The sequence below is a fragment of the Truncatella angustata genome (assembly GCF_020726525.1).
Source record: "Truncatella angustata strain MPI-SDFR-AT-0073 chromosome Unknown BKA67scaffold_1, whole genome shotgun sequence".
NCBI lineage: Eukaryota > Fungi > Ascomycota > Sordariomycetes > Amphisphaeriales > Sporocadaceae > Truncatella > Truncatella angustata.
The window spans coordinates 152830-179253 of NW_025763381.1; the positions used below are offsets into that span (position 1 = coordinate 152830).

Here is a 26424-nt window from a genome sequence, read left to right on the forward strand (position 1 = left end):
ATGTGTGGCATTTGCTCCAGGTATGACATCCTCGAGTCCAGTGTAAAAACAACACAACACGTTGACACACGAACTAGCCGTGCATACCACCTTCACATGAATACAAGAATAGGGCAGCAGATTGTTAGGGAGATACTCTATTGAAGTGTATCGTTGGTTTTATTCCCCTTTCTCTCTGCCTCAAACAAACAACATCATTATCGTTCGACGGTGTTCTCCACCGCTGATGTTGGTGGCAAACATTGCTTCCACCGGTTCCGTAGAACTTCCACTATTCAGGTTCTCGGTTTTATTTGTATTTCAATGAGCCCTATAAGATGGCACCGCCTTCCTCTGCCGAGTCGTCGTAAATCGTTTCCGAAGGGCTCTTGCATTGAGCAACAAAAGACTTCTCTAGACAAGCTTGTCTCGCTTAATTTGGTCGTGGGATGTTGTGGGCCCAGCACCGCCTTCCTCAACTGCAGCGTCTGTCGGTATAGCTTTTCTGCCTCCGCGCCCTTCTCTAAATTCCCAAGAACATTCACAAGAGAGTTAATTGCCCGGGACAGTACGTACATGCATACGTAGAGCATGACAGAACCCGTCAAACTAACCGTATTGCGATCCACTTCAGAAAATGTATAGATGCAGATAGATGTGGGATGCTTGTAAGTGGACAGTCGGTTTTGAACTGCGCTATCTGGGCAATGTGACCGTCTATCCTACCATCTGCTAACTGCTCGTCCTTTAGGCAAATTCAACTTAGAATGCGTGACAATCACATGTTCGAGTACGTCGTTGTTGCTTGAAGGATGCTGACAGGACGTTTGGGCGGAGATTGTTGCAAAGGGCGGCCGTTGTGAACTACAGTATAACCTAAAACCATTGTAAATAAGCATTGCCAAGGAGGAAAGATTACACCTCTCAGTGTAGCGAATGTTACTCAAACCTGCCTCGAGTTCATTCAATCAGAGTACAGAATTGCGACACATGTGTGATGCGACAGGCTTCGAGTCTATCCATTGACTGTTCGTTTGTCCAGTTTTGTATCATCAGATGGCTCCAAGCCGTAACCTCACTGGAACTTCTAGCCGCACTGCCGCTACGGATCTATGACAGAGTGAAAGCGGGGTATTCAACTTTTACCGCCAGTTCTGTGTGGAAGGGCGTCAGTTGACTGAAGATTTAATTCTGGAGAACTGTATGCCGCCCAACCCTTTCGAAATTACGGACCACGGCATCCATTAACAGACAGTTGTTTCGTGGCGCTCATAGAATTTGAATTAGCTGCGTCGAAAGCTGCGTCCGGGATGGCTACTTCAAGCAAAGACCTAGTCATCATAGATGTTGTTAAGCAAAGTGAAGTGCCAGTACCATGGTGCGATGAATTCGAAAAGATGATCAGTGGAATGCAGTTCGTCGTCCCTCTTCATATATGCCTTGCGAATCGTTGCTTTGGACTCTCGGCCATACTTGCAACTTTTTACTGCCTTAGAATGTAAGTACACTAACATTGCTGCTTTCGACGATACAGCTTTTCAGCCGGCAAAGTTCAAAAACTTGTCCAACACAAGATTGCCATGATGAGACAAATGCGGTTGTTCAATGATGAAAGCATTCCCGATGATGCCACGTTGTCGTCTCTTACGTCGCGACGGATGCTCATAGCCAGAGGACTTCTTGGGAAGCTTGGCGCAAATATCAATATCGAGCCGCCATTCTTTCTAACGTGGGGGTGTAATATTTTTGTGGGCGATCAAGTATATATCAACCGCGGGTGAGAAATTCTCCTTCTTGCGAAACATCGTCTGTCTGATTATTCTCTTGGCCTATCATATGTCAATTCGACCCATAGAATGCCATGGTCTCCCCGAAGTCTTGCTTTTGCTACCGATTACTTACCCTTTTCTCAGCGTCTCCATCTACGACAACGCGCCTGTGACGATTGGCGACCGTGTTCTCATCGGACCCGATGTATGCATCTGCACCGGGACGCATGACGCCCACCCACAAGCTCGTCGGGAAGCCCATGGTACATCATTTGCATTGCCAATCTGGATCGAGTCAGATTGTTGGATCGGAGCACGTGCGACTATCTTGCCCGGTGTTCGCATCGGACAAGGTGCGACAGTTGCAGCTGGCGCGGTGGTAACGAAAAACGTCGAGCCTGGGTATGTAGTAGGTGGTGTGCCTGCCAAGGCCATTCGAAAGTTTGATAACATTCAGAACCACGACTGAACGATGGAGATTGATCGGTGCCCAACGGAGCCTGGAATATGCCTTTCAGCTGCTGACAATCGGGTTGCTATTGTTCGAGTAAAACATGAATTCATTTGTAGCAAAGGCAGTTCCTGGCTATCCGCGATGACCACGGCCTGCGATGGATTTGTTGTCTACATTTCGAGGCTGCACTTTTGCGTGGTTCACTGTGACAATAGATTTCATATAGTTGGTGCAATCGTTGCACTGGTTTATTGCGCGAACGACAGAAAGCGTGTGCTAATCCCACACTTGCTAGGGCGCCAACACTGAAGCCATCAGAGCTTTCAATCCTTCGGTGAGAAGTCTCAACCATTCCAATCGCTCCTCAAACTGTTCAGCGACAAAATACGGGTTGTCTCTTGGGATAAGTGTCCAAGATTTGGTGAGACAAGTAGCCCTTTGCTCTGTTTGAGTTGGTAAGCCTGGAAAGTCCCTCATTGTGCTTCTCCAACATATTATAACTACTCACTTAGCTGCTCAGTCGGTGGAAGAAGCGTTCACCTACAGATAAGCATATATCACGGTCCTTCCCGAGGAACTTTAATCATTAATCACTCCTCTTTCGAGAGTGAAAGTCAAGAAATAATATTCCTTCGCCAATTGTAGGGTATCTAGCTCCGATGTGAGCCGTCGGCCACAACGCGAGTAGAGCGATGTGGATGGGGCTTGTCGTTTATTACTTATCAGCAGATTTTCTGCGCGACGTGTGCGCCTATTCTGTTGTCTACCAAGATGATGCGCGAGCAACTATCGGGATATAGAGTTTGAATCAACTCACGGAAGTCGTCGGTAACATCGTCATGCATGTGTGCATAACCAAGATCTTTGTCCGGCCAGCTCTCGCGCGGTCGTATGTAAGAATCCATGACTTCAGGGAGATTTCCGACTGCTGATAGAGGTCGACAGTCGATTTCCAAACGGATCCCAGGCCATTGTGGCAGACGACGAGGAGGCTGCTTTCAACAGGTTACCTCAGCGATTAGCGATCACGGATTTCTTGTTCACATACAATGAGTTCTTAGAACTATTTTTCGTGGGGATAAGCATCATTCACGAATTGTCAAGAGATCATCCACCAGTCTCTCGAAGATCTTCACAAAATCATGCTCCTGGGAGTTATAGCGTTAGACAAGCCGACTCTATCGTGAGGGTCAACTATATGGAGACATGAATTGGACCAATTCCAAAGCCTTGATTGGACCCTGATTATGCAATGAACCCAAATGCAGACCCCCTGCACCAACGGATCTCACGCTGTGCTTCTTATGGCATGGTACATGGAGCTATGTATTCCGTATGGTGATCATGCAGCAAGACCCCACACAAAACGCCCTTGGGTACATAAACAACAAAACCGCAAGCAATGAATACGCTCATCTCACCAACAACCTGCGCGCTTAAATCATTATCGTCTTTTCCACTAACAATCGATCAAAATCCCGCCACAATGACGGCTTTGGAACCGACAGAGGAAGACCTTATTTTCAAGCGAGTCTTACAAAGACTATCAAAAACTCCATATGCGTGCTCCTCGCTATCGCAGCTAAGCACCCGACCCGCTAACTTCGTATTCCGCGGCGTCCTCGCTCAGCCAATTCACACCCAGGACGGAGCCGCGGGCACCATCATAATCAAGCATTCCACCGACCCGCATGCCTCATACCAGGCATTTGAGGAGTCCCTGCTCAATGCGCTTGCCAGATTTACAGCCCTTGATATTGCCACATCCATCGTGATCACGACACCGCGTCTCTGCCTGTTTGACCGAGAGACTGACATCCAGGTTCTGGAGGACTTCACCGGTACCGACGGGTTCAAATGGGTGTTGTATTCAGCCAACGCGGACAAGCTTCTACCCCAACCGAGCCCAGCGCTTATCGGTCGCCAGTTAGGGTCGTGGCTCCGGTCTTTTCATGAATGGACCTCAGCGCCTGAGCAGGCTGCTCTCCGGGCGCAGATGTGGCAGAATGACCCGATGCGCAAGGTGAAGTACGGGTATACCTACGGCAGCTTTCTACCGGTGCTCGAGAATTACCCGGAGCTTTTGGATGGCTATCGGGAGACTCTGGAGACCATCCGAGATGCCATAGCGAAGGAGTTTGAGAAATCATCGACGGAGTCAGGTGACAGCTGGGGACTCGTGCATGGAGACTTTTGGACAGGCAAGTAAGTTCGCGCCCTCCCACCCCCCAACTTATGATCCCGTCGAACTGGTTCTCATCATACCTTTGAACAGCATTCTGATTCCTACTACACCGTGGAGAGAGCCGCCAGTGGCAGACGAGACTAACAAGCTCTTCATCATCGACTGGGAGTTTGCTCAATTCGGACACCGGTCTTATGACCTTGGTCAAATTGTCGGAGATCTTTATGAACGGAAAGTGTTCAATGATAACGCCGCTGGTATATCCACGATGGAAGGTGTTATCAACGGCTACGGTAAATTGAGCGATGAGATGGCTTTTCGGACTGCCATCTATGTAGGTGTTCATCTGATTGGTTGGTACAAAAGGCGGCCCCAAAAGGTGATCCCCCCAGAAATAATTGTAGCCGGCTTGACCATCGGACGGGACTTTATCATCAAGGGATGGGAGAAGGATCGAAAGTTCTTTGAGGGCAGTGGCCTGGCGTCTCTCTTCGTCGTAAATGACAGAGGCGTTACGAAGTCATGATGAACAGCGAGAAGAGACCCACCATTATTGGCAAGTTATACTAGAACTTCATGGTACTATATCATTATTTTTTCATCGGGTAGTGTAAACTCTAATTAGCCATTTGGTACAATTTCAAATTCGTTTTCGAGGTGCTCAGCGTGTATCCGCAGCAAGGCTGCAAGTAATCCGAATCCAAGTCAAACACCAGCTAACTCCTTGCTCGCTCTGTTCTAATAGTCAAAAACATTTAAGTAAAAGAATCATGTCTGTGGCCCGGTGCTATAGCGAGCCAACAACCTTGGCGATCAGGTGCTCAGCTGTCTCGCTTGTTGAGGCAGCGGCTTCAGCTGCATGGGCGCCGGGGTTGTAAAATGCTGCGACGGCAATAGCGACATAGACGGCGACACATAAGAAGCCCTCCAAGTAGTTGGACTTCTGATCACGAAGGAAGTTACCGACAGTGATTATGGACAAGAGAAGCATGGCCATGTCGAAGATCTGAAAGTCCAAGCTGAAATCCCACTGCGCGCACCAAGAGATGATCACAATCAATGGCGTAACCAGCAGAGCGGTCTGGAGAGTTGCGCCGACACAGTGAGTTAGCGCGAAGTTCATTTGGTTATCCCAGGCTTCATCAATGGCTGTAAGGTGTTCTGCCAGTTTCTCGACAAGCGGTACAAGGATAAGACCCATGAAAGGATCCGTGATATGGTGCTCCTCAATTATGGGGTCAATCTCGTGAACCAAGTTGACCGCAATGATGGCCACCAATGCCACAGAGACGGCCAGAGCGAGTATGCATTCGGTCAAGGTCAGCTTCGGCTTCCGTGCATCCTTCGCGCGATCGTGGTCTCTTTCCTCGTCTTTCTCAAACATCTTGGTGAAAAGGCCATGATGTGTACGGGTTTGGAACCATACAAAAAGAGCATATGATAGAAGCAGCAGGACTGCAATAGCACGCGAGATACTAATGAGCTTTGAGTCCAGTTCCTGTTGGGTCATGCCAAGATCGCTTGTTGAACGCTCAAAAATGGCCGGCACCGCTAAGCCCACACCGCTGTTAAATGGTCAGCATGCAGTAAAGTAGCTGAGGGGTATAGATGAGTCATACGCTGTGAGAAGTAGACCACTTCCGGCTTCGCTAATGGTCTCATCGAAAGTTGCATCGTCTCGTCTGATACCTGATGCAATGAAACAGGTTCCTAGGCAGAGCAGCATGTTTGCCAAGATTGACCCAAGGATTGCACCGGTCAGAAGCGTGTAGGTTCCTGTTTGCGATCCTCGAACAAGCAGCAGTACGAACAGGATGATCTCGACGAATGAGGCAACGCTAGCGGCACCGTCAAAGTTAGCTCACGTCGAACCTACAGGCTGGATGGTGACATACGTTGTTTCAGTCAGAACACCAAGTACGGGGGGCATCTTTCTTGCCAATTCTTGTCCAGCAAAACCGATGAGGTTGGCACAGGGAATCATGGCAATGTAGAGCAAGATGAACTTGAGTGTATGTTGTTCTTCGACAGTGTAGTAGACGGCAATTGCAGCTGGCACGAATGGCCAGAGAATGTTGACGGCTCGGGAAAGATAACTCGTTGAAGACCAAATAATCTTAAAGAAGTGCAATGGGTCGACTCCTCTTCGTCCACTTTCGCCTGCGGTCTTCACACGCACGCCACGTCTCCGCCCTCTACCGCCATGGTGAGTTCCGTTCACGATATCGCCTCGGTGTTTGGGGAGGGCTTGATCGCGAGAGTTGTGATGAGAAGATAAGCGCGGGCTCTTCTCGTGGACCACACCGTCGCCTCGGCCTGAAGATCTCGAATTCATTGTTTGGTAGGCCTTGAAGTTGCCGAAACGGAAGACAAATCACGTCCAAAATGAAACTAAATGGTATTCAATGATGGCTTCGCTTGAAACAGAAATTGCGGAAACTAGAGGGGCGGCCTCTGCAGTGAAGATGCAGTGATGGGTCAATAACTCATCTTATGGTAATCTGTAGTCAGACACGATCAGCAAAAACACTAACAACGCCCTAAGTTTGATCCAGGTCTCAATTCAATTGGAACCAAGTCATGCCTGCATTTGCTGCAAAACAGGGAAAAGGCTGATCAAATCGGTCTTTCCAATTTCACAACAAGCGGCTCGGCGTAGTCATAAGGGCGTCTTCTGAATGGTGCAGTTGGCATTTCATCGTCTTGGCGTACGTTTCAAGTCCACCGATTCAAGGTTGAGATGGCAGATGTGGGACATTAAAATAAGGGAGGCAATCCGTAGCTTCAGTGGGTTTTCCGGGGATGGATCTAAATCGCGTCGCTAAGAAAAACAATTGCGTCACTCTGCATCTCGACCCCTGAATCTGAAGATCGGCACGCTGGTCTCGATTGTTCTTTCCAATTTACGAGCGGTAGTCAAATTTGCTAGTTCTCTGCAGTTACGATATCTTCTTAGTAGTCCGCCCATGGGTTGCCTTTTATCATACAGCATACTGGACAGGTAATCATTCCTTCCTTGACGTTCCAACAGCGAAACTTAGTCAGAGCGTGGTTGTCATCAACCACCTTCTAGCACTGGCTGGTAGTCGGTGTGGATGTTGCTTCGGAACATCCCGAAACTCCACTTACACGCGTGGCTTAATTCAAGCAACACTTTGGCGTCTGGGCAGCTGGGCTCGCTGGGTAGATAATTGACCAAGATCAACCGCCAGCTTGGCGTAAAGCTTGGAGTAGCTTGTTCTAACAGAATATTACAATCATATTCACAACACAAGAGCGCGCTGTTTGTGCCTGACTTTTGATTGTCACGCTTTTGGAACACACAGAATCGTGTGATCGATGTGCTGACTGTGTCGCTGATGGGCTGGCTTCGGATGGCCACATCGCCATATCAAAAATTCCAGGGCTCTTCCTCAAGGGTTTTATCCCTAGCGGTCTATCATTAGTATCGCATTTTAACATAGACAACTCGAAAACGTGTAAATATTCGATGTTGTACGCTTTTGTGAAGTCGTGCTGCTCTTGGCGAGCAATTAAACAAAGCCTCGATGCACAACTTCGGTATCTAGGCCTACATGTAAAAATTGTGACTAAACTAGACACTGAGCTACGTGCGAAGAATATACCGCACTTAGTAGGGTCATAATACGTTTGGCTATCTTGTATTGTCCAGTTTTGTGTATATCCTCAAGAAGATTCTACTAGCTACATTGTATGATTGCCAAGTGTTGCTTACGAGATCACCGCTGCTCTTTATTGGACAGTATCGTTGATCCTTTAGTCAACACAATTGTGTGGATGTACCCATGTAAACTACATTTGAAGTCATATATTGCTACATTCACCCGCTCGTCTCTACACTCCAGATCGATAGATGATACTTTTGTCATGATTGACGTTATTGTCGTTGACCTTCTGATGCTTGAAACTTCACGGGTGATATACTCCCAAATTCTAAACATTCCGATCTAGCTGGGAGAATCTCACAAAAGATCGTCCCTACTTAAAAGAGAATTATCGAAAGAACTTGAACAAGTTTCTAAACTTATGGGCCACAGCTTTAAGCCTTGAATGCAGCCATATAAATTTTACCAGTTTGTATGTATTAATTTAAAATTACACGTCGTTCTTACAGGTTTCTATCAAAACTTCAAAGGCTTGGCAAGTGTCGGTTCAGGTAAGCATTCCCGTATCAGGGCACCTTGGCGATCACAATCAAATGATGTCCAAGACTTCCAGCTAACACGTACTCTCCAACCAATCACTCTAGTGAACGACCATTACAGTGGATAGCAGAGGAAGTAGCCATATGGGATTGTCCCTCGGCAGTTGGGGATCGTTGATTTTGTTTCCGACCGAGGAGCAGGTGACGATTTGTTAAGTGGCTAAATTCTCGAGGACCTTCATTGCAGCAACGCTGACACCCTCGATTGCAAGGTCTATTTTCTGGAAAGCGTATGGTATATGATTCAATGTATAGAAAATCGTTTGGAGGCTTCAAAGCTGCCCAAGTTATATCAGTTCAGCATTTGTATTGCTCCAGCTGACCAGTATGATGTGAGCCCAGCAGAGGTGGTACCCGAACGTGTCCGTCGAGAACTTTGTAGCAGGCGCACCACAGCCACGCTAATTCAATGGGAATTCAACGTGTTGATGCATTTGGAGGAAAGCTATAGTCGACGGAAAAGCGATTGCTCAACCTGAGCATTTGAACTGACGGAGAAAGCGGACGATGAGTTCTATAAGCATGGTATTTTCGAAGTATAGTGCTATGACCCTTAACACTAGGGCTAGACTTTTGATGCAATTAAGTGCATAGCTAACTGATCTAGCTTATCCCGGGATGTCAAATATCTGGGACAGCTTCGACCTTCTTGACAACACGGGCTGGTGATCCAATTGCGACCGAGAAATCAGGTATGTCCTTTGTGACAACAGAACCAGCACCTATTGTGCAGCCCTTTCCAATTTTCACGCCAGGCATGATGGTAACATTGCCGCCTATCCAGCAATCGTCGCCGATAGCCACAGGTCTGGCATACTCGATGTAGTCTCTGCGCGACTGAACCTCCGTTTCGTGAGTCGCTGCGAAGATAGATACACTCGGTCCAAACATCACTCGATTTCCTATGTTCACGAGGCCACAGTCTAAGATGACCAAACTATGAATATAAGTATCGATTTGCGGCGTTGTGAAAAAGATGCACCTACTTAAAGTTGGAGTAGAAGCGCTCTCCCAGAATGATGTTGCACCCGTAGTCGATGCTGATAGGAGGTTCAATGAAACTTCCCTCTCCCACTCCACCCATGATGCCCTTCAACATTTCGAACCTATCATTCTCTAGCGATTCGGGTGTAGCATCATCTGGAAAGTGATTGTTGTACATGTGCATAAAACGACGTGCCTTGAAGCGGCCCTGCACCAACTCGGGAGCCAAGCAATTATATCTGGAGTATGTCAGTCATGATTGATCTCAATCTAATCTTCTACAGGGATTATACTGACAAGTTGCCCGATATCATCTTCTCGTAATCATCACACCATGGCACATTCGCTAGCTTCTTCGCCGTTTCAATGGCTTGGGGGTCCTTTTCCTTGCTGGCCATCTTTAACGATTCAAGGAATACAATTTTACCGGTATCAGAACTGAAGAAATTATTGTGTTTCTTACCAGAAACAGAAGAAGATACAAATGGATATCTTACGGGCTCCAAAGTTTTATAACAGTTGTCCCTCCTCAACGTGTTCCCCACTAATGATGCCCAGCACAATGCCTACACTATGCCGAATACAGTTTTTAACAGCCGCCGACAGACGCTATCATGGCTGAATTTCGGCTCAAATGTCCATTCGGAAAGCTGGCAACATCAACTGGTAACGTCGTTGGATTCCACGGCTGCCCATCATGAAACAATATCTGCTCCTTTCACATGTCCATTCGGACACAGATGACCACACATTTTATATAAAAGAATTTATCTACCATCCACTCTTAAGCAACGAATTTATTCGCGGGGATGTTGCTGTTAAGATCTACTCTGCCACCATTTGATATCGCTGGAGACACGTTTGCGAAGTCTGCTGTTGATGATCTCCCGTGGGTACGATAGAATTCGTTTCATCTCTTGAATGCATAAGCATAGGACTCCGAGCAATTTGAAAATGCGCGAATCATCTATTTCAGGCTCCAACAATTCTCAGCAGGATCTTTGACATTGATGAGAAACCAATGGCACAATTCTTGAGAATCGAGCGCAGCTTTTCCCAAGGTATTAAAGGTGGCGCCGCCACCATACATTACGAAATGAATTTGTCGAGGCGATAGTAAACAAGGTCTTCAAATTTGCAGTGGTCATTGCAATACCCGGAAACTTTGACCTGGATTTTAACTTCGGACATTCTGATGGTTTTGCACCACCAAGGTCAAGGTTGCGGGTGTCGAGATTAGTGATCTTTGGTTTGGATCATCCACAGTGGTTCGATCCCAAACCCACGTTCAGTACCTCAATGTATCCCGCTGTCGTGTTTTACTTGTCTTCTATTCTACAACGATTGTAGCGTTCGAATGAGACAACTGGCTGGGTGAGGTATTCGGCAAGGTGAGGCCCAAACTATCCTCATCCGCGAATCACCAAACCCTGGACTGATTCAAACTCAATTGACTCTCAAACAATATGTTACCCCAGTAACAGTATCTCGACATCGTGAAAAGGCTTTTTATCGTGCAGTCTATTGCAAGAGAAAACAACTTCGACTTGATGTGTAGGGCGTCTCAAACTATGGACTTCGACTGTGCTAACGCAGCTGTGCTCTACGGCTAGTCGTGTCTAACAATTAAGCTGTACCTGTCGCTGGCAAATACATATGATCAAGCTTCAGCGTATCCATGTGCATGTCGAGCCCAATGACTAGAGCTAATAATACAATTTGCCTCGTATTCTCTATGCAGGAAACCATGTATTGATTCGAGGACTGTTTTGAAGTTTGTGACACATTCTACACCCCAGCGTTGCTTTACCATTTATACACCTCTGTGCCCTTCGTTTCTGTGACAAGTCAACAACCAAAGTATCATTCCTTGAAACACTCACACTCACACTCACTTTGGTATCTAAGCTTTTGTAAGGATGAGTTTCCCCCTTCTAGAGAAGCTTTTGCTGTTTTTCTCCTCGCCTGTCGATGCAATGTTAACCAGCCACCAAATAAACACATCGACGAACCCCCTAGGGACCACCGTTATGGAATGCAATCAGCCAGGCATGGTAGCACTGGCCTACGATGATGGTCCTGGTCCATACACGGAAGAACTCTTGGGGATCCTCAAGGACAATCGGGTGAACGCCACGTTCTTCGTCAATGGTAATAATGTTAACGGCCCCATTACGAATCCCAACAACGCCCAGATACTCCAGAAAGCCTATGCCAGCGGTCACCATGTCGGTAGCCACACGTGGTCGCATAAGGATCTGTCCCTGCTGTCAAGGGACCAGCGGATGGATGAAATGTTCCGGCTCGACTCGGCGCTGGAGGACATTATCGGCTACACGCCCAGGTACATGAGACCACCCTTCTTCTCATGCACTGAGGATTGTCAGAGGGACATGGCGGGCTGGGGTTATCATATTGTATGTTCTCCTTACATTGACGTTGTACCAGCTGGTGAATTTCTATTGGCTCACACGCACACGTCCCATACAGGTTACAGCCAATCTCGATACAAAGGACTACGAGGAAGACTATGCACAATCGCGCAACACCTTCAGCAGCGCACTGAACTCGTCCAGTCCCAAGAATTCCAGTTTCATTGTGCTCGTCCACGATACCCATGAGGGAACCGTGGAGGCTTTCACCAAGTACATGATCGACGAGGCGAGGGGTTACGGATATAAGCTAGTGACATTGGGGGAGTGTCTCGGGGATAGTAGCGTTCATTGATCATAGTTATAGGCAACGATGGTGACGGGTTTTTGTTTTGCCCCAGCTTCTCCAACCTTTAGAATCTAGATTAACCATTCATTCATAGGTATTGCTATGGGATCATGTGGTTATAGACACAGAGTATCCATTTTGAATAAGTCTTTCCCCGGACTACCCGCGATGCCACCACAGGCGAAGCATCGCAACATTGCACGGTCATTTACCAGCTGTTCCAATTGCGCATATCATCCAATGAATCCAGGGGTTCAGTCAATTACTGGTTTTTACGGGATACAATAATATTGTTTAGACCCGGATACACATCCCTACACACAATGCTTTGTCCCGCAATGCAGTAGAATAGCCCAAGTACTTTTTTACCAGAACATCTTCATTCACTATTAAGTACTCTTTTTATGACAGTCATGACATATTCAAAGTAGCCATGGGCCACGGCTGAGAAAAGAAAATTCTTCACTCACCGACACTAATCCATTGACTTTGGTTCTTGTTTACCCATACAGAAACAATACTTCCATGTTGTGTTATCTCTCCCATCTATAAAATTACCTCAAGGTAGTCAACAAATTCGCATGGCAGTGGCAATGACAAGAGCAAAAACACGAAGCGCCGCCACCAGCGCGAGCCCTGGCCCATTTTTGAAACATGCCAGCCCATCCGGAGTCGTCAAGAAGCAGAGCGCCCCGAAAGCAAAGGCGAAGAAGACGCGGCAGAGCAAGATTCAAGCCATCGCTGAAGGCATCTCATTGTCATATTGTTCTACTTCATCGTCGAGTTCTGACGGAAACTGTGCGGGATCCAGCTGTGTCGAACATGAAGTGTCGCGTCCAAACGATTGCGATTGCATTGTGAAGATTTCAGCTCTCAACTCGGAGCTAGAGTTCCTGGAACACTCGATCGCGAGGTTTATCATCACTGCTACGCACAACGCGACGACCGTGATTGACCGCATAGTGGATCTTGAGGATCCTCGAGCTGCTCGAGCAGAACGAGGTGGGGGTATCCGACGTTAAAAGGTACAGATCCAGGAGCACATCAACGGGTTCGAGAGATACGTCAACGAGCAGCTGATGGGGAGGGACGAACAGCGAACTTCCTACTAGTAAATGCTCGACAGGCGGGTGCGAGTCTTCGAGAACCGTCAGGCTTGGGATTGCAGCAAAATGCCAAACGAGTTCGAATACAACTGCAATGGCGACGACGAGATGACAGAAGACAGGCCCCAAAGTCATAAACCTATATTAGCAAAATAAAGTCAACGAGCTCGAGACAAGGAACCAGGATCTCCGGACACTGCTGCACGAAGAAGAATATGCACACCAGTGCGAGATCAACAAGTTGAAATCACAGCTTGCGAGGTTACAGCTTCGCAGTTGCAGTAGCAATTCTGGCGTGTTTTCAGAGGTGCAGCCTCCTGTAGATAACCCCCTGTGTTGCCGTGCTCCTTTGGATACACTCTCGAGTGATGGCAAGCCTAATTTACCCCCGGGTAGTGGTGGTTATGGTCATCAAGCTGGTTCTACTCTACGTGGAACTTTAAAATGAAAGGGTATTTCTGTCGATAGTGACGACGTAGATATGGATGCTAAGTCTCCTTCCAAGCGTCAAAGAGCGGAGGCTGATGTCGGGCTACCAACTTACGCACATCAAATCACGAAGCCTACTCGTCCGGTCAGTCCCCAGGGCAGGACTATCAGGCATAGTGGGTACATGTCTAGCCCTGTCGACACAGGTTTCAGTAAGCCTTCGATTTATCACACATCGGCCAACAACGCCATCGGTTGCGACACCGACTCCGATACTACCAAGACCGGAATCGGCACAGACATGGATGAGCACGGCAATGTCGAATGCGCATCGCACAACAATCATGAGCTTGAGATGGATGTGAAACTCGAAAAGCCTCAGCCTCGCTGCGAAATGGCAGCGCAAACAGCAAAACCCGCGAGCCCAGTCCTGGAGCCAGTCCAGGAGCCAGTCCAACGGGAGTCTCTCATGGGTCGAACTCTGATTCGTGGCGGGTCCGGAGACTTTGCCTGGTAAGTGGGGGAAAGCCATCTCACAAGAAAAGAGCGAGGTAGGTGAGGTTATAAGATTGAGGATTGCACAATGCTCTCTCAGCACTAGGAGTTGTGTGTATTGTTGTTCTGGGTAGGCAAAAGAAGTAAGCGTCCACGGAAATGTAATAAAGAGAATTTGAAAATGAAAATGGAAAGATTTGAAATAGAATAACAAGATATTCCTATTATTTGTATCGAACTGTTAGTGCCCATGTTTGGTGAAGTTTACACAATTCCTAATCCTTGGGTGCCTCTCGGTGTTTGTTCTATGTAGTCTAGAGGCAGGGTGTTGCAGAAGTGCTGTGATCTTAAGTAACTACCATGGCACAGGAAGTTAGCGCTAATCTCCAGGGCGGCCAATGAGTCAACGGCCAGATGTGTACATGCACATACGACGCTCAATATGAGTAGCTCTTGTTGACATCTCGCGATTGTGTTAGTTGGGGGACGTCTTTCTCCAACTTTGCCATGTACTGTGATGCGATGCTTATCCATCCATCTTGCTCTTCTCTCTAACTCTTAGAATCTTCGTTTTGGCGCCATCGTCGGGTCAGTACGGATCCGTACTAAGAAAAGTACTTGAGCGCTGGTAACCTTACATAAGATACTAGGTTAACCTGACCTAGATTACTGCAGTCTAGGTACACACTAACCTAGCCAGAGGACAGTCCGACCTGGACTCTGACGTCGATATCTCTACCCCACCGCGGGGTCTAGGACACTGAGGTGAGGTCCCAAAATCTCAAAAGCCCTCGTTCCTCATTGCGCTGCGCTCTAGGCGACGAACATTGCGCCGTGCTTTTCAGTCTTTGCTACAACATACGACATGAAACGTGGAGGCTTCAAATCGACTGCCGCGAGTGGGAAAGCCTTTGGTAGCGTGGCCTCCGGTGGCTTCGGAGCTTTCTCCTCTGCTTCCAGCGGCAGCAAACTGTCCTATCTAACCGAACCCCCGGACTTATCTGCCATCTCAGATGCCAATGCCGTGGTCTCTTTCAAGAACCTGCTCAAGAAGGACCCGACCACCAAGACAAAAGCACTAGAAGACCTCCTCACCTATGTGGAAGCACATCCCCACCAACAGAATGGCGGCACCGAAGACGCGGTACTGGAGGCTTGGGTAAGATCTGCGGTCATGTCGCCCTCGCAACCCCCGTATACTCACTCACGTGCGACATGTCTAGGTCCAAGTATACCCCCGAATCTCGATCGACAACGCCCGCCGCGTGCGCGAACTCTCCCATACCCTGCAGCTTGAGTTGATGAAGTCGGCGAGGAGACGCATGGAACGACGTGTACCCAAGATCGTCGCAACCTGGATCGCCGGCACTTTCGACAGAGATCGAGGCGTGTCGCGAGCTGCCACCGAAGGCCTGTCATCTTTTCTGACGACTCCCGACAAGACCCTTCAGTTCTGGAACAAGTGCCAACCTCAGATCCTCGAGTACGCCTCGGACGCAATCCTCGAAACTCCCGATACCCTTAGCGATGAGCGATCTACAAGTACCGATGATGCCGAAGCGAAATACTATAGGGTTTTGGGTAGCAGCTTAGCACTGGTGCTGAACCTGCTGCAGAAGATGGACACTGTCGATCTCGACAAGTACCAGGATACTTACCATCATTTCCTTGGCGTCGACAAGGTTTGGACAAGCGCACTGGTCAACGATTCTGTGGTGAGAAGGCTGGCCTCTCAGATCGTGGCGACCTGTATTGAGAAGCGTCCTGAGACTATAGAGGCCAACCTGGGGCTTTTGAGCAAGGTCTACATCTCCGAGGGCTTGAAGAGCAACCAGACCGGTTCTGCCGTGGAATTTGTCAAGACTCTGATCGCCTTGACAGAACAATTTCCCACAATCTGGACATCAGACTATCGTGGCAAGAAAGCCCCAACAGTCCGGCTCAAGGGCTTTCTCGAAAAGGGTTCTCAGGGTAGCGCCGCTATTTTCTGGGACTCACTCAGCCAATTACTGAGCTCTCTACCATCTGAAATTGTGTCTTCAGATCATGAAGGAGCAATTGAATTCATGAAGTCACTGAAGTCAGGCATCACAAATCGAGAAGAGCCTCGAAATAATGCGGTCAATGCTTGGACTTGCTACATAAGTCTGGGGAGGTTCTTTGTGGACAAGTTGACAAGCGGACAGGTTCAACTCGTGCAAGACTCTATTTTCCCTCTCATCGAGCAATACCTGTTCCCGGAACGACCAGAATGGTCAGTCGGCAGTCCAGTCCCGATTCTGAAGGCCTACACCGCAACGGCGGCATCTCCAAACGCCGAGGTCAGAGAAGCAAGTACACAACACTGGTCGAAGATGAAGGATCAGTTCTCGTCACGGATACGTGACTCGCTCCCTGAAGCCTCGAAAGACTTCCAAAAGTCCCAAAAGGCTATCGCAGATGAAGGCAATCGGTGGTTCGGTTTGACGGGCAAAATACTGGAGGCTCATGCACAGACTGTGAATTCGAATCGCCCCATCCCAGCGAAGCCAGTGCAGCAGCCATCGCTCAGCTTGATTCTTGAAGCTTTCGATCTCTTGCAAAAACGCAACCTGAAACCATTCGGGGCCGCAGCGACAATCGCATCGGCATTTCAGGACAGCAAATCACTCTTCCAGAGCAACGAGGCATCAACAGGCGAGGTATTGCGGGAGTTGGAGGCTGCTGTATCCGATGATTTGCCTGCTCTGTTGAAGTCACCGAGTGCGCCATACATACTCTCCTGTGTTAACTCTTTGGGGAGTATTGCCGGAAGAGACAAAGATTTTGAAACGATATGGCGGGCAAGCATCGAAGTTCTGGTTTCCTTGGTCGATGACGACAGTTCCACCGAGATTCTGCAAGCTCTGACGACGCTGCTGTCAAGTCCGACTGGATCGAAATTGGCACACAAATTGCCCCAGGTGCAAGGTGTAGTTGCACGGAAATGCATTTACTGTGCTACAAGCGATGCGCCGGCAGAGTCTTGGGCTGTTTTCGATACCGCTATAACTTTCGACGTGCTCGATAGGGAAACGGGGCAACGACTAGCCGAAGAACTTACAGCGCTTCTAGCAAAACAACCAGGTTCCAGAGTGATCAAGTCTCTACTTCTGTTGGCGCAAAAGAAGCCTGAACTTCTGTCCGGAGAACAAGTTCATATGAGTCTGATGACGAGCCTTTTGAGCCTCTCTGAAAGAAGTGACAGCTCTGGTGTCGCGACATTGAGATCCCTTCTAAGCCAGCCGACCACTGGCGGATCTGCTAACTTTGTTGGTATTATTTCCCAGAACCTCAACGATGCTAGCACATCTTCTCTTGGTGTCGACACTCTGATCCACCAAGCGTCGCAAGTCCAGGATGGAGAAGATTTTGCAACCTCTATAATACCCGATACGAGTGTCTGGGAGAACGAACTGCTTAGCCTATTGGACAGGAATGCGCTTGACCCGTCCTTGTCTCTTACCAGTAGTCTTCGAGGCGCCTATTACCTAATCCCTCCTCCACAACAAGCTAAAGAAACCAAGATCAAGCGCGACCGAAATGGCTGCTCTATTCCTGGTCGTATGGCCCAATACACTATCCGCTTCATGCAATCAGAGTGGAAAAATGCTTTGCCGGTCAGCAAGCAAGCTGAGCTGCTCATCTTGACAGCTATCACCGCCGAGGTTACGGCAGATCAACTAGCTGTGCTCCAAGATGGCAGTGTATGGAAAACTGGCGCCGACGTACCCTCCGATGCCGAAAATCTGATCTCATCTTCCCGAACCATCTTTGATATGTTGACTGAAGAAGCGTCATCCTGGCGAGAAGGCGCAGAGTCCGGATCCCCAAAATCCCGTCTGGTGCACGATATCTTCATTAAGCTCCTCGACAGCACCAAACAATTGACACCTTTCGGACTTTACAGTGCACGGGTATTGAGCCAACTCTTTGAGAATCTTTCCGAGAAACATGGCTTCCCCTCTAGCGCTGAGGGATGGCTAACAAGTTTGGATGTTCTGAAGTCCACACCTATGACCATTTTGCCTGCTGTGGCTATTTTAAGTGGGTTTGGTGCGACACTTGCACCCCTCAAGGTCATCAGCAATCTCTGCAATCGACTCGTCAGTGATGCTGCCGGCGCGACACTGAATACGGACAAATCATTGGCGACCCTAGTTCTATTGAATGCATGTATGCCAATCTACGAGTCCGGCGATTTACCTGTAGCGAATAACCGTCTCGTGTTTGCAGTCAAGCAACTTACGTCTTGGCTCGAAGCTCCCCAGGATGTGGACTACAGATTTGCAGCAGAGACTTGTCGAAGTCTGCTATATCTCTTACCTTGTATCAAGGACGTCTATGGATCATACTGGGAACGTGCAATTGGATTCTGTGTATATATCTGGACGAAGAATTTGACGGCTGAGGAGCTGAACAAGTGGCTCCCTTCTATACACACCACACTAAGACTGTCTACAACTATCCAATCATTGGAAGAACCTAATGACGATCTGGTTGAAGCTCTATCAACAACAGCCGAGGAGAGATCGTTGGCATTGGTTGAGCTGCTCAAACTTGACCGCGATAGGCAAACTCAACCCCTCGAAATGGTGGACGCCATAGTTTGCAGACAAGTTGAGAGACTTCCTCTCGAGCACATCAAGGATCTCTCTGACTTGTACAGTCTTGTAGCATCAGACTCGAGAGCCATTCAAACTGCAAGCTTTACCATACTACACAATGCCTTACCGGCGACGCAGGAACAACTCGCTGTGGACGTTCTTCTCGACAAGAAGACTGCTCAGCTTCCTGACGAGCTGCTTTCTCTTCTACTCGAAGCGCCTACTTTGGAAGCCTATTCGGATGAAGCATTGGCCCAATTCCCTACCCCAATTCGCTCTTATCTTCTTACGTGGCATCTTGTCTTTGACGCTTTTAGTACAGCTTCTTTCAAGGTTCGCGGAGACTATGCAGATAACCTTAAGAACGCTAACTATATCGGACCTCTGATGAACTTCACATTCGATGTACTTGGCCATTCCGCTGCACATGGGCTAAACCTTGACCGAGCGAACTTTACAGTCGAGCAAATTCGAGACTATGATCTTAAGCTCGCAGAATCAGAGACTGAAGAAAGGAACATGCAATGGCTGCTAATACACCTCTACTACTTGGTGCTGAAATTTGTGCCTGGGCTTTTCAAGTCTTGGCATACAGACTGTCGATCTAAGCAAACCAAAATCGCGGTGGAAGACTGGATGGTCAAGTACTTTTCTCCAATCATTGTATCTGAGGCACTTGACGATGTAGCCAAGTGGGCATCAGAGCAGGAACCACCAGCAGATGATGAAAAGGAGTTGGCTGTTAAGATCAGCAGGACTGCAAAAGAGGTTACTGCGGGTTACGAAGTCGACGAATTTCAAGCTTCGATCGCGATCAAGATACCACCAGCCTTCCCACTCGAGTCCGTTGCAGTGGTTGGGGTCAACCGCGTTGCTGTCAATGAACGAAAATGGCAAAGTTGGATCATGACAACGAAGGGTGTCATTACATTCTCGGTCAGTCTTTTCGTATTCAAAAACCCAAGTATCTGCGCGACTAACAATTTCACAGGGCGGAAGTCTTATCGATGGTCTGGCGGTCTTCAAGCGCAACATTACCGGTGCGCTCAAGGGCCAAAGCGAGTGCGCCATCTGCTACAGCATCATCAGCAGCGACAAGACGATGCCGGATAAGCGCTGTGGAACTTGTAAAAATCTCTTCCACCGGACATGTTTATACAAGTGGTTCCAGAGTAGCAACCAGAACACATGTCCTCTTTGCCGAAACCCCATCGACTACTTGGGCGCCGATACGAAGGGGAGGCGGAAGGTATAATTGCGGCCTGGGTTGGATGGTTACGGGTAAAGATGATAGATTGAATAGATATCTCCAACCAACGTCATAAATCATAGCATATTTTGGTGGATAACCCAGCCTCAAGGTCTGCGGATCGCATTGTTAGTTCTATCAAAGCTGCGCGATTTGCCAAGAAATGTGTCATTAATTAATTTGATAAAGACCTATTAACGTCTACTGAATCTCATGACGATGATGTTTGCTTGCCTTCAACAAACATCAAGTTCTAAAAGGGCTCCTAAACTTGTCAATCTTTGTAATCTGATCTTGCCTCGAACAGCCCCGACGTCCATCACAAAATGGGAAACCTACATAATCAAGATGATTATATAGCTTTCCTTAAAGCCGATAACTTGAATAACTAGGCTCACACATTTCGGGAAATTTTAGACTTACCAGGTCCACGTGCAGCCGACGGGCAGCATCAGAGACGATGAGTTGGGGTTTTCGATCTTCGTAGTGATAGGTGCAATGTTCCAACAATATAGCTCATCAAAAGCAACAGCGTGCCCCAGTCAAAGTGATTGCGATAAGGCGATCGTGACCTAGTCAACGGGCAGCTCAGGGCCGCATGCAGGGCGTCTTCTGGGGGTTAATCCAAGCCGAACATCACATCGAGTATGCTCTCGGCGTTGCTTCTCGTGTCAGGCGACAAGGTCAGCTGCTTCATATCAAGAGCTCTGCAACATAGCGCAAATCTCAGTAGTTCAAACGGTCTCAAAGCGTTTGCCTTAAGTGACGTCTGTACATCTTGCAGCTTGTCGGATGAGATAAGAACTGTTAGTTAAACAAGCTGTACGGATCTTCTTATAACCTAGTGGACTGCTTACCTGAGATGGCATCCGGGGATAATTCGCGGTTCTGGAACGCCAAGAGGCACAAGGGCATATCTAGAGCGTCGAGATGCCCGAAACACTTGGTAGCGAGACAAACAGCGAGACGTACTTGCTCTTTCGTGGTGGTGGTCGGCACCTCCCATTTCGTACGAAGATCAAGCACACGGTTGGTCCAATTGCCACGGCCCTCTTCCTCGGCAAGCTCTGGAAACAATAGGTAGAGCCCGTTCTCGTCAAGCGATTTTAGAGTGGTTATAGATGAGCTTCCGTAGTGGTCAATCAGTTCTTGGCTAAAATACTCGCTGTTGTAGTAGCAATGGTGTCTGCAGCGGAAATCGTACAGATTACGCGCTTTCTCAAGCTCAGTGCCTCGGAAGTCAGAATAGATATGAAGGACTTGGGTATCTCGTGCGAATTGGTCGTATGGAAATTGGTCCGTTGGTAGAGCACATATATTGACCTCTCTCGAGGGTTTGGCATCCTTGTATGCTTTGTAGATGGCATACTGTATGGCAAACAAAGAACCCGTCCAGCATTCTAATTACTGTGACCCTCTTCGCCTAGAAGATAATTATAGCCATGACTTGCCAAAATCTGTGCGGTTAGCTCTGGGGGCCGGGACACCAAGTCTGTCGTGCAATTGGCGTTGCCGTACCGTGTCGCTTCCGAGGTCATCACGGCATGGTTGTTGATACCTCGACTGTTCATGTCATAAGTTCGGAACAAGTACTCAGGGAGTTCATTCTTACGATCTGGAGACAATCCGTATATGTGGACAGCAGTTGGATGTTTGAGATCGAACAAAGTGCGACCTACGATGTTTTGGAGAAATGTAGGCCAAAACTGGATCTATTGCTCCTTAATCTGCAGCTTTTCCTGCTCAGACCTTTGAGCCTTCGCCTCAGCATCCAGGGCGTGGCCTTGGTGGGATAATCTTGTCACATGTCCAAGCTCGAAGAATACTCATTCAGTGAAAGCAAGTCCTTGCGTGTGGTGGCTTCTTAATACCAGCATACGGCAGCTTGTACTAGTCCCGCGGATTGTGGATTCGGGTTGTCGATCCTATCAATTCCTGTTCGAGCCAGTTTCTTGATGCGATCATGATGTTTGGAGAGAAGTTTGTTCAGGTTTGATTGACGCTGCCCATCGCCGAGTGTGCGCAGAGGTTTGACGAAGTCCTGTTGACCTCGGCCGTTGCAGTTCTGATCCAAAATGCCAAACGCTCGTTCCCAAAGTCGTTGATCGCTGTCGTATTGTGCAATCCTCTAGTATTGATTTGATTGTTACGCTTAATCTGTCAAATCTATCTGTCAACGGATCAATCATATTGAGAACGATTGTACCTTCGCTCAAGACGGTATTCTGATTCATAAAAAGTTGCACCTTTGTGCTTGTCAGGCAGTAGCTGGTTGCTCGAAGTTTGCCCAAAGCATCAAGAATGAACGTCGTAACACATAACCGGCAATCCCTTGTGCCATGTATGAATGATTGGCGCCGCCAATTGCCCCGTAGCTGTTGGCCATGTTGTAGAACCTGGCTGGCAGTCGTACATGGATCATTATTTCAGCAGTCCTAGAGTGGGTGCCTGACCAAGCTTGTCGTTTAGCACAGTATCAGAAACAAGTTTATCGTTACGCTATTTGATTAGGGTCTTCGGCGATGCGCATAAACGCCCTGAATGTCGTGATAATGCTCTACTGTAAAATCACGGAAAGGACTGCCTGTAAATCAACTCAGCCGCTATCTCGGCCGGCTCTTGATTATAGTTGATTCCTACAACATATGCCACACGTGCTGGAAGCAGCCCCAACAACCCGTACACCTTGTCTTGCTGAAGTGAGCATGTCGCGCAGTGCGCAAGAAGCTTCAAATGCGGGATATAAGTATCGTCCAACGAGCCATCGTGTCACCAGACGAGATCGACGTCCTCCATATGGTTATGAATGTCAAGAGGTCTAATTTAGGCTTCAGCTCCAGCCAGAATGCCAAGGTTGAAACTTGTTGAGACTCGTGATAGGTAAGCAGAATTTCATATACGGTCTGAAGAGTTGATAGGTAAAATGTCGACTCTTCCCAGTACACCTTGGATGTCATGGAAATCACGGCCAGCCCCTGGATAACCCACAAGCGCGACCAGTATTTCTTTCGAAACATAAACAACAATTGTACATGAACTACATCACATATATGGCGTTCGAATCCAAATTCATCCTCTTCGTGCGAATCATCCGAGTGGTACTGATCAAAGACTAAGACATCAGCGCCCTCCACTAGTCTCATGCGCTGTTTGTCCTCATCCTCCGCCACTCCCCAGTCACAACTGCAGGTGCCAAGAAGTTCTTACAGAACATGCCTACCATACTCGATCAGAATCACCTCGCACAACACAAGATTTCCTCCTGATGATTGAAGCCCAGACCTTCATTCTAGTTCGGCACTCGTAGCTCTCCTGCAGGTCTTGCAGAGCTGCCTTCAGGTGCATGCTCACGACTGTGGCCATGCCATCAACATAGATGGTGGCGTTGTCCTCGCCAAGGGCGCCCCATGTATAGCTTAGACATATGTAGTCTCCCAAGGTAAATCTGGAAACGCTTATTGTAGATCTCGTGCTGGGGAGCCCTAGTCGTGAATTCGAGTCGATTGCCCCAGGCTTCCCGCAGCTGGGAGCTATCCATCGTTACGTTGCGGTCACAAAAAGCGACATACTCAGGTTTTCTGTCCTCCAAGATTACGTAGTGGAGTTTGAGGTGTAAATAGGCGTTTTCAGCAGGCTCTGAAGAAGTCTCTTCGAAGGAGAGCAGGCAGATTTCATTCTTGGGGATGTCTAGCGGGCGGTATTGATCCTGGATTTTCGCAGGCTCTTTCGATTGTAGACCTGTAGGCGACATCGTGACCAAGAATGATCTTCTTAATTCTGATGAGGCTTGTGCGCTAGATATTGTCTCGCAAAAAGATCTACTGTATCCTGTGCTGTACTGTGCTGTGCTTTCAAGCTGACCGGTGAGCCCTTGGCCAAAGGCGGTGTGGTTTGGTGCTACAAACGAGGCATGGTGTGTAAGCTCGATCTGCAGCTTACCATGCAATAACTACATTATTCAAGATTCCCATCGGTGTTGCTAGCTGTACGGTCTTGGTGGGCAGTATCTTCTGCTTGTCTACAACGACGGCGGACTCTTTTCGAATGATTTGGTGTACTAGGCAGCATTTTAGGTTAAACACGACCTCTGCTATAATTTCTCTCAGTAATAATTACGACCATCGCTTTCAACTACCGTATGGTATATATCCCACACAGTTGTACCATGTTCTGTTGGATATACAAAGACCTGCCTGAGCTGGCCGATAAAGTCCTCGAAACGTTTACCGTGTTATCGTGAAATGATCTGGCTACTCTACTACATGCCTTGCATTCGGCATACAGAAGTGCAACATCCGGGAAACAGGCAGTGACGATATTTTTACTTGAACTTTGCCACGGCATAGTTTCGCTCTTCCAAGTTCCCAAGATCTATTAGAGCAACACCATGCAACATTGACGAATGCCATCACCGCGTATTTGGAGCGAAAGCCGACAACTGGGATTGAGGATTCGAAAGATCAGACTTAACATCGAAAGACAGCGATACCCGTACTTATAGAGATATAGTCGCCGAGCGGGTTGGCTGCAATTCCAGTGGTCAGCTAGAAAAGCAGGAAGAGCAGATAGACTAGATACTAATTAGTCACATAAACGTACCGTCTGCGGGGGTTAAAATTGCAGTGAACCCGCCTTATGAGCCTCAAACCAAATATTTTTCGATTTAATCGACCACTGTGCCTGCAGCCAAGAGCAAATTGCCAAAGGACTAGTGTAATCAACACACAGCTCCATGGTGGATAGCAATTCCCATCTCCCATCTCATTGCCTCTGGGTACAGCGCTTGGGACAGCCTGGTGCACCAAGCTCACTAACCTAGCAGGGTCCCAGACCGAACTGACACCATATTGTCATACCTACCTTTGTTGTTTCTCTCTAAAGCCAGGCCAACCACAGAATTTCAAGGTTGCACGAATTGGAACACCGAGCTTTGCAGAAACTCTAACCAAGCTAGGACGGACTGTCTCATAGTAACAATGAATTGTAGCCCACAAATCCGTTGCATGTGTATGGTATGACATGGTCGTTTCGTTCAGATGTATGAAGCATTGTCCTCCAAAGGTACCACACTAATCGCGATATTGTCTAACGTCAGACTAATGTAAAATTCGATATAATCAAGAACAACGGCCCGCCGTTGCCGCTAAAGCCTCCATGAACATACCTCGTGCGGTAGGCCGTTAAACATGTTGCATACTCCGCTGCATATAACCAAGATTAAAAAGCGCCATCTTGCCGGGGGCTGGCGCTTACAATACTAGGTTAGGTATCTCTCGGCTTGAATACACTTGCTGAGGCATTGATTCGCTCATCCCAGAATGGTTTCAAGGTGTGACAATTGTCAATATAGTTTGAATTGAGGGATGGGGTGTAGATCCCTCAACGCTATAAACCCGGGCGCCGATAGCGCCTCTCGCTTCCTGCAAGCGGGGATTTAACGCCTTCACAAGTCGCGAATCACGACACACCTCTAAATTCCCCAATGGAACCTGTTCGTGAGATTCGGTCTTGGCGCGAGATGCTTTATTGATTGAATCGTGATAATTGTGTTGCAGTCCTCGGGAGCTTCCGAGCAGCGACGCGATAATGCTACACCGTAGTCAAAACCTGGCTGCATCTCTTCAATCCTATATATAGCAGTCATGGCTTGCTGCAGTCAGCTTTTGTTTCTGCAACCGAAATGAAAGCTTCTGCTTATCGGGTGCGCCCTAGATTCGATTAATTGAATTTCCGATTGGAGTATTCCACGCGCCGATCGGTCCCCATAACAGATCAAAGTTTACGAAGGGATCTGCATTGGGAACGAACGAGTCAAGATAACGTGCTATCCGACTCCGAGAGAGAGAGAGGGAGAGAAAGAAAATCCTTGCATGATCTCTCTTGAGATCTTAGAGCTTAAAGAAACCCGCATCATCGTTAGAGAAAAAGGGGGGCTTGACGATTGCATGTTGCATCCACCTTCTCTATACGGTGCTACGAAAGCAGCAGCATGCCCCCCCGATGTTACCCTAATGCTGCGTCCTGCATCTTTTTGCTGCAGCATTATCCAGAGCAAATATTGGAAAATCAGAACGCCTCTCAATGTCAGCTGCATCTTACACTCTGATTCTTGGCTTCTAAATACCAGTGCTGCCCTCGTTTGATGCTCACCACATTTGTCCGCTCATTGCACTTTCTCCTTCCCACGCTCGTTTGTGACCTCT

The 26424-nt window shown here is 48.0% G+C and overlaps 8 protein-coding genes across 8 annotated transcripts; 5 read left to right on the forward strand and 3 right to left on the reverse strand.

Moving 5' to 3' along the window:
* The first annotated feature begins 931 nt into the window (after positions 1–931).
* On the forward strand, positions 932–2791 carry BKA67DRAFT_1237 (maltose o-acetyltransferase-like protein). The gene is made up of 4 exons (XM_046094955.1): positions 932–1393; positions 1514–1756; positions 1893–2150; positions 2498–2791. Exons 1-4 carry the CDS (start codon positions 1290–1292, stop codon positions 2538–2540), a joined length of 648 nt encoding a protein of 215 aa, XP_045963043.1. The 5' UTR covers positions 932–1289; the 3' UTR covers positions 2541–2791.
* Positions 2792–3688: 897 nt separating this feature from the next.
* On the forward strand, positions 3689–4913 carry BKA67DRAFT_589246 (kinase-like domain-containing protein; the record flags this gene model as incomplete). Its single annotated transcript, XM_046104434.1, has 2 exons — positions 3689–4407; positions 4478–4913. The coding sequence occupies 2 exons, from the start codon at positions 3689–3691 to the stop codon at positions 4911–4913; spliced, it is 1155 nt and encodes a 384-aa protein (XP_045963044.1).
* A 56-nt stretch (positions 4914–4969) lies between these two features.
* BKA67DRAFT_542947 (Sodium/calcium exchanger protein-domain-containing protein) lies at positions 4970–6029 on the reverse strand. The gene has a single exon (XM_046101163.1). The coding sequence runs from the start codon at positions 5895–5897 to the stop codon at positions 5175–5177; it is 723 nt and encodes a 240-aa protein (XP_045963045.1). The 5' UTR covers positions 5898–6029; the 3' UTR covers positions 4970–5174.
* Positions 6030–9400: 3371 nt separating this feature from the next.
* Positions 9401–10141, reverse strand: BKA67DRAFT_1266 (putative sugar O-acetyltransferase). Its single transcript, XM_046094976.1, has 2 exons — positions 9894–10141; positions 9401–9835 (listed from the first exon to the last, which is right to left on the reverse strand). Exons 1-2 carry the CDS (start codon positions 9992–9994, stop codon positions 9595–9597), a joined length of 342 nt encoding a protein of 113 aa, XP_045963046.1. The 5' UTR covers positions 9995–10141; the 3' UTR covers positions 9401–9594.
* Positions 10142–11430: 1289 nt separating this feature from the next.
* Positions 11431–12352, forward strand: BKA67DRAFT_665751 (uncharacterized protein). Its single transcript, XM_046108580.1, has 2 exons — positions 11431–12013; positions 12087–12352. Exons 1-2 carry the CDS (start codon positions 11516–11518, stop codon positions 12321–12323), a joined length of 735 nt encoding a protein of 244 aa, XP_045963047.1. The 5' UTR covers positions 11431–11515; the 3' UTR covers positions 12324–12352.
* A 1552-nt stretch (positions 12353–13904) lies between these two features.
* Positions 13905–14494, forward strand: BKA67DRAFT_529108 (uncharacterized protein; the record flags this gene model as incomplete). Its single annotated transcript, XM_046099014.1, has 2 exons — positions 13905–14365; positions 14482–14494. 2 exons carry the CDS (start codon positions 13905–13907, stop codon positions 14492–14494), a joined length of 474 nt encoding a protein of 157 aa, XP_045963048.1.
* A 718-nt stretch (positions 14495–15212) lies between these two features.
* BKA67DRAFT_665755 (uncharacterized protein) lies at positions 15213–20391 on the forward strand (the record flags this gene model as incomplete). Its single annotated transcript, XM_046108581.1, has 3 exons — positions 15213–15506; positions 15571–19908; positions 19964–20391. 3 exons carry the CDS (start codon positions 15213–15215, stop codon positions 20225–20227), a joined length of 4896 nt encoding a protein of 1631 aa, XP_045963049.1. The 3' UTR covers positions 20228–20391.
* Positions 20392–20840: 449 nt separating this feature from the next.
* On the reverse strand, positions 20841–23972 carry BKA67DRAFT_652197 (uncharacterized protein; the record flags this gene model as incomplete). Its single annotated transcript, XM_046106111.1, has 4 exons — positions 20841–21025; positions 21079–21589; positions 23447–23636; positions 23791–23972. The coding sequence occupies 4 exons, from the start codon at positions 23970–23972 to the stop codon at positions 20841–20843; spliced, it is 1068 nt and encodes a 355-aa protein (XP_045963050.1).
* Positions 23973–26424: the final 2452 nt, after the last annotated feature.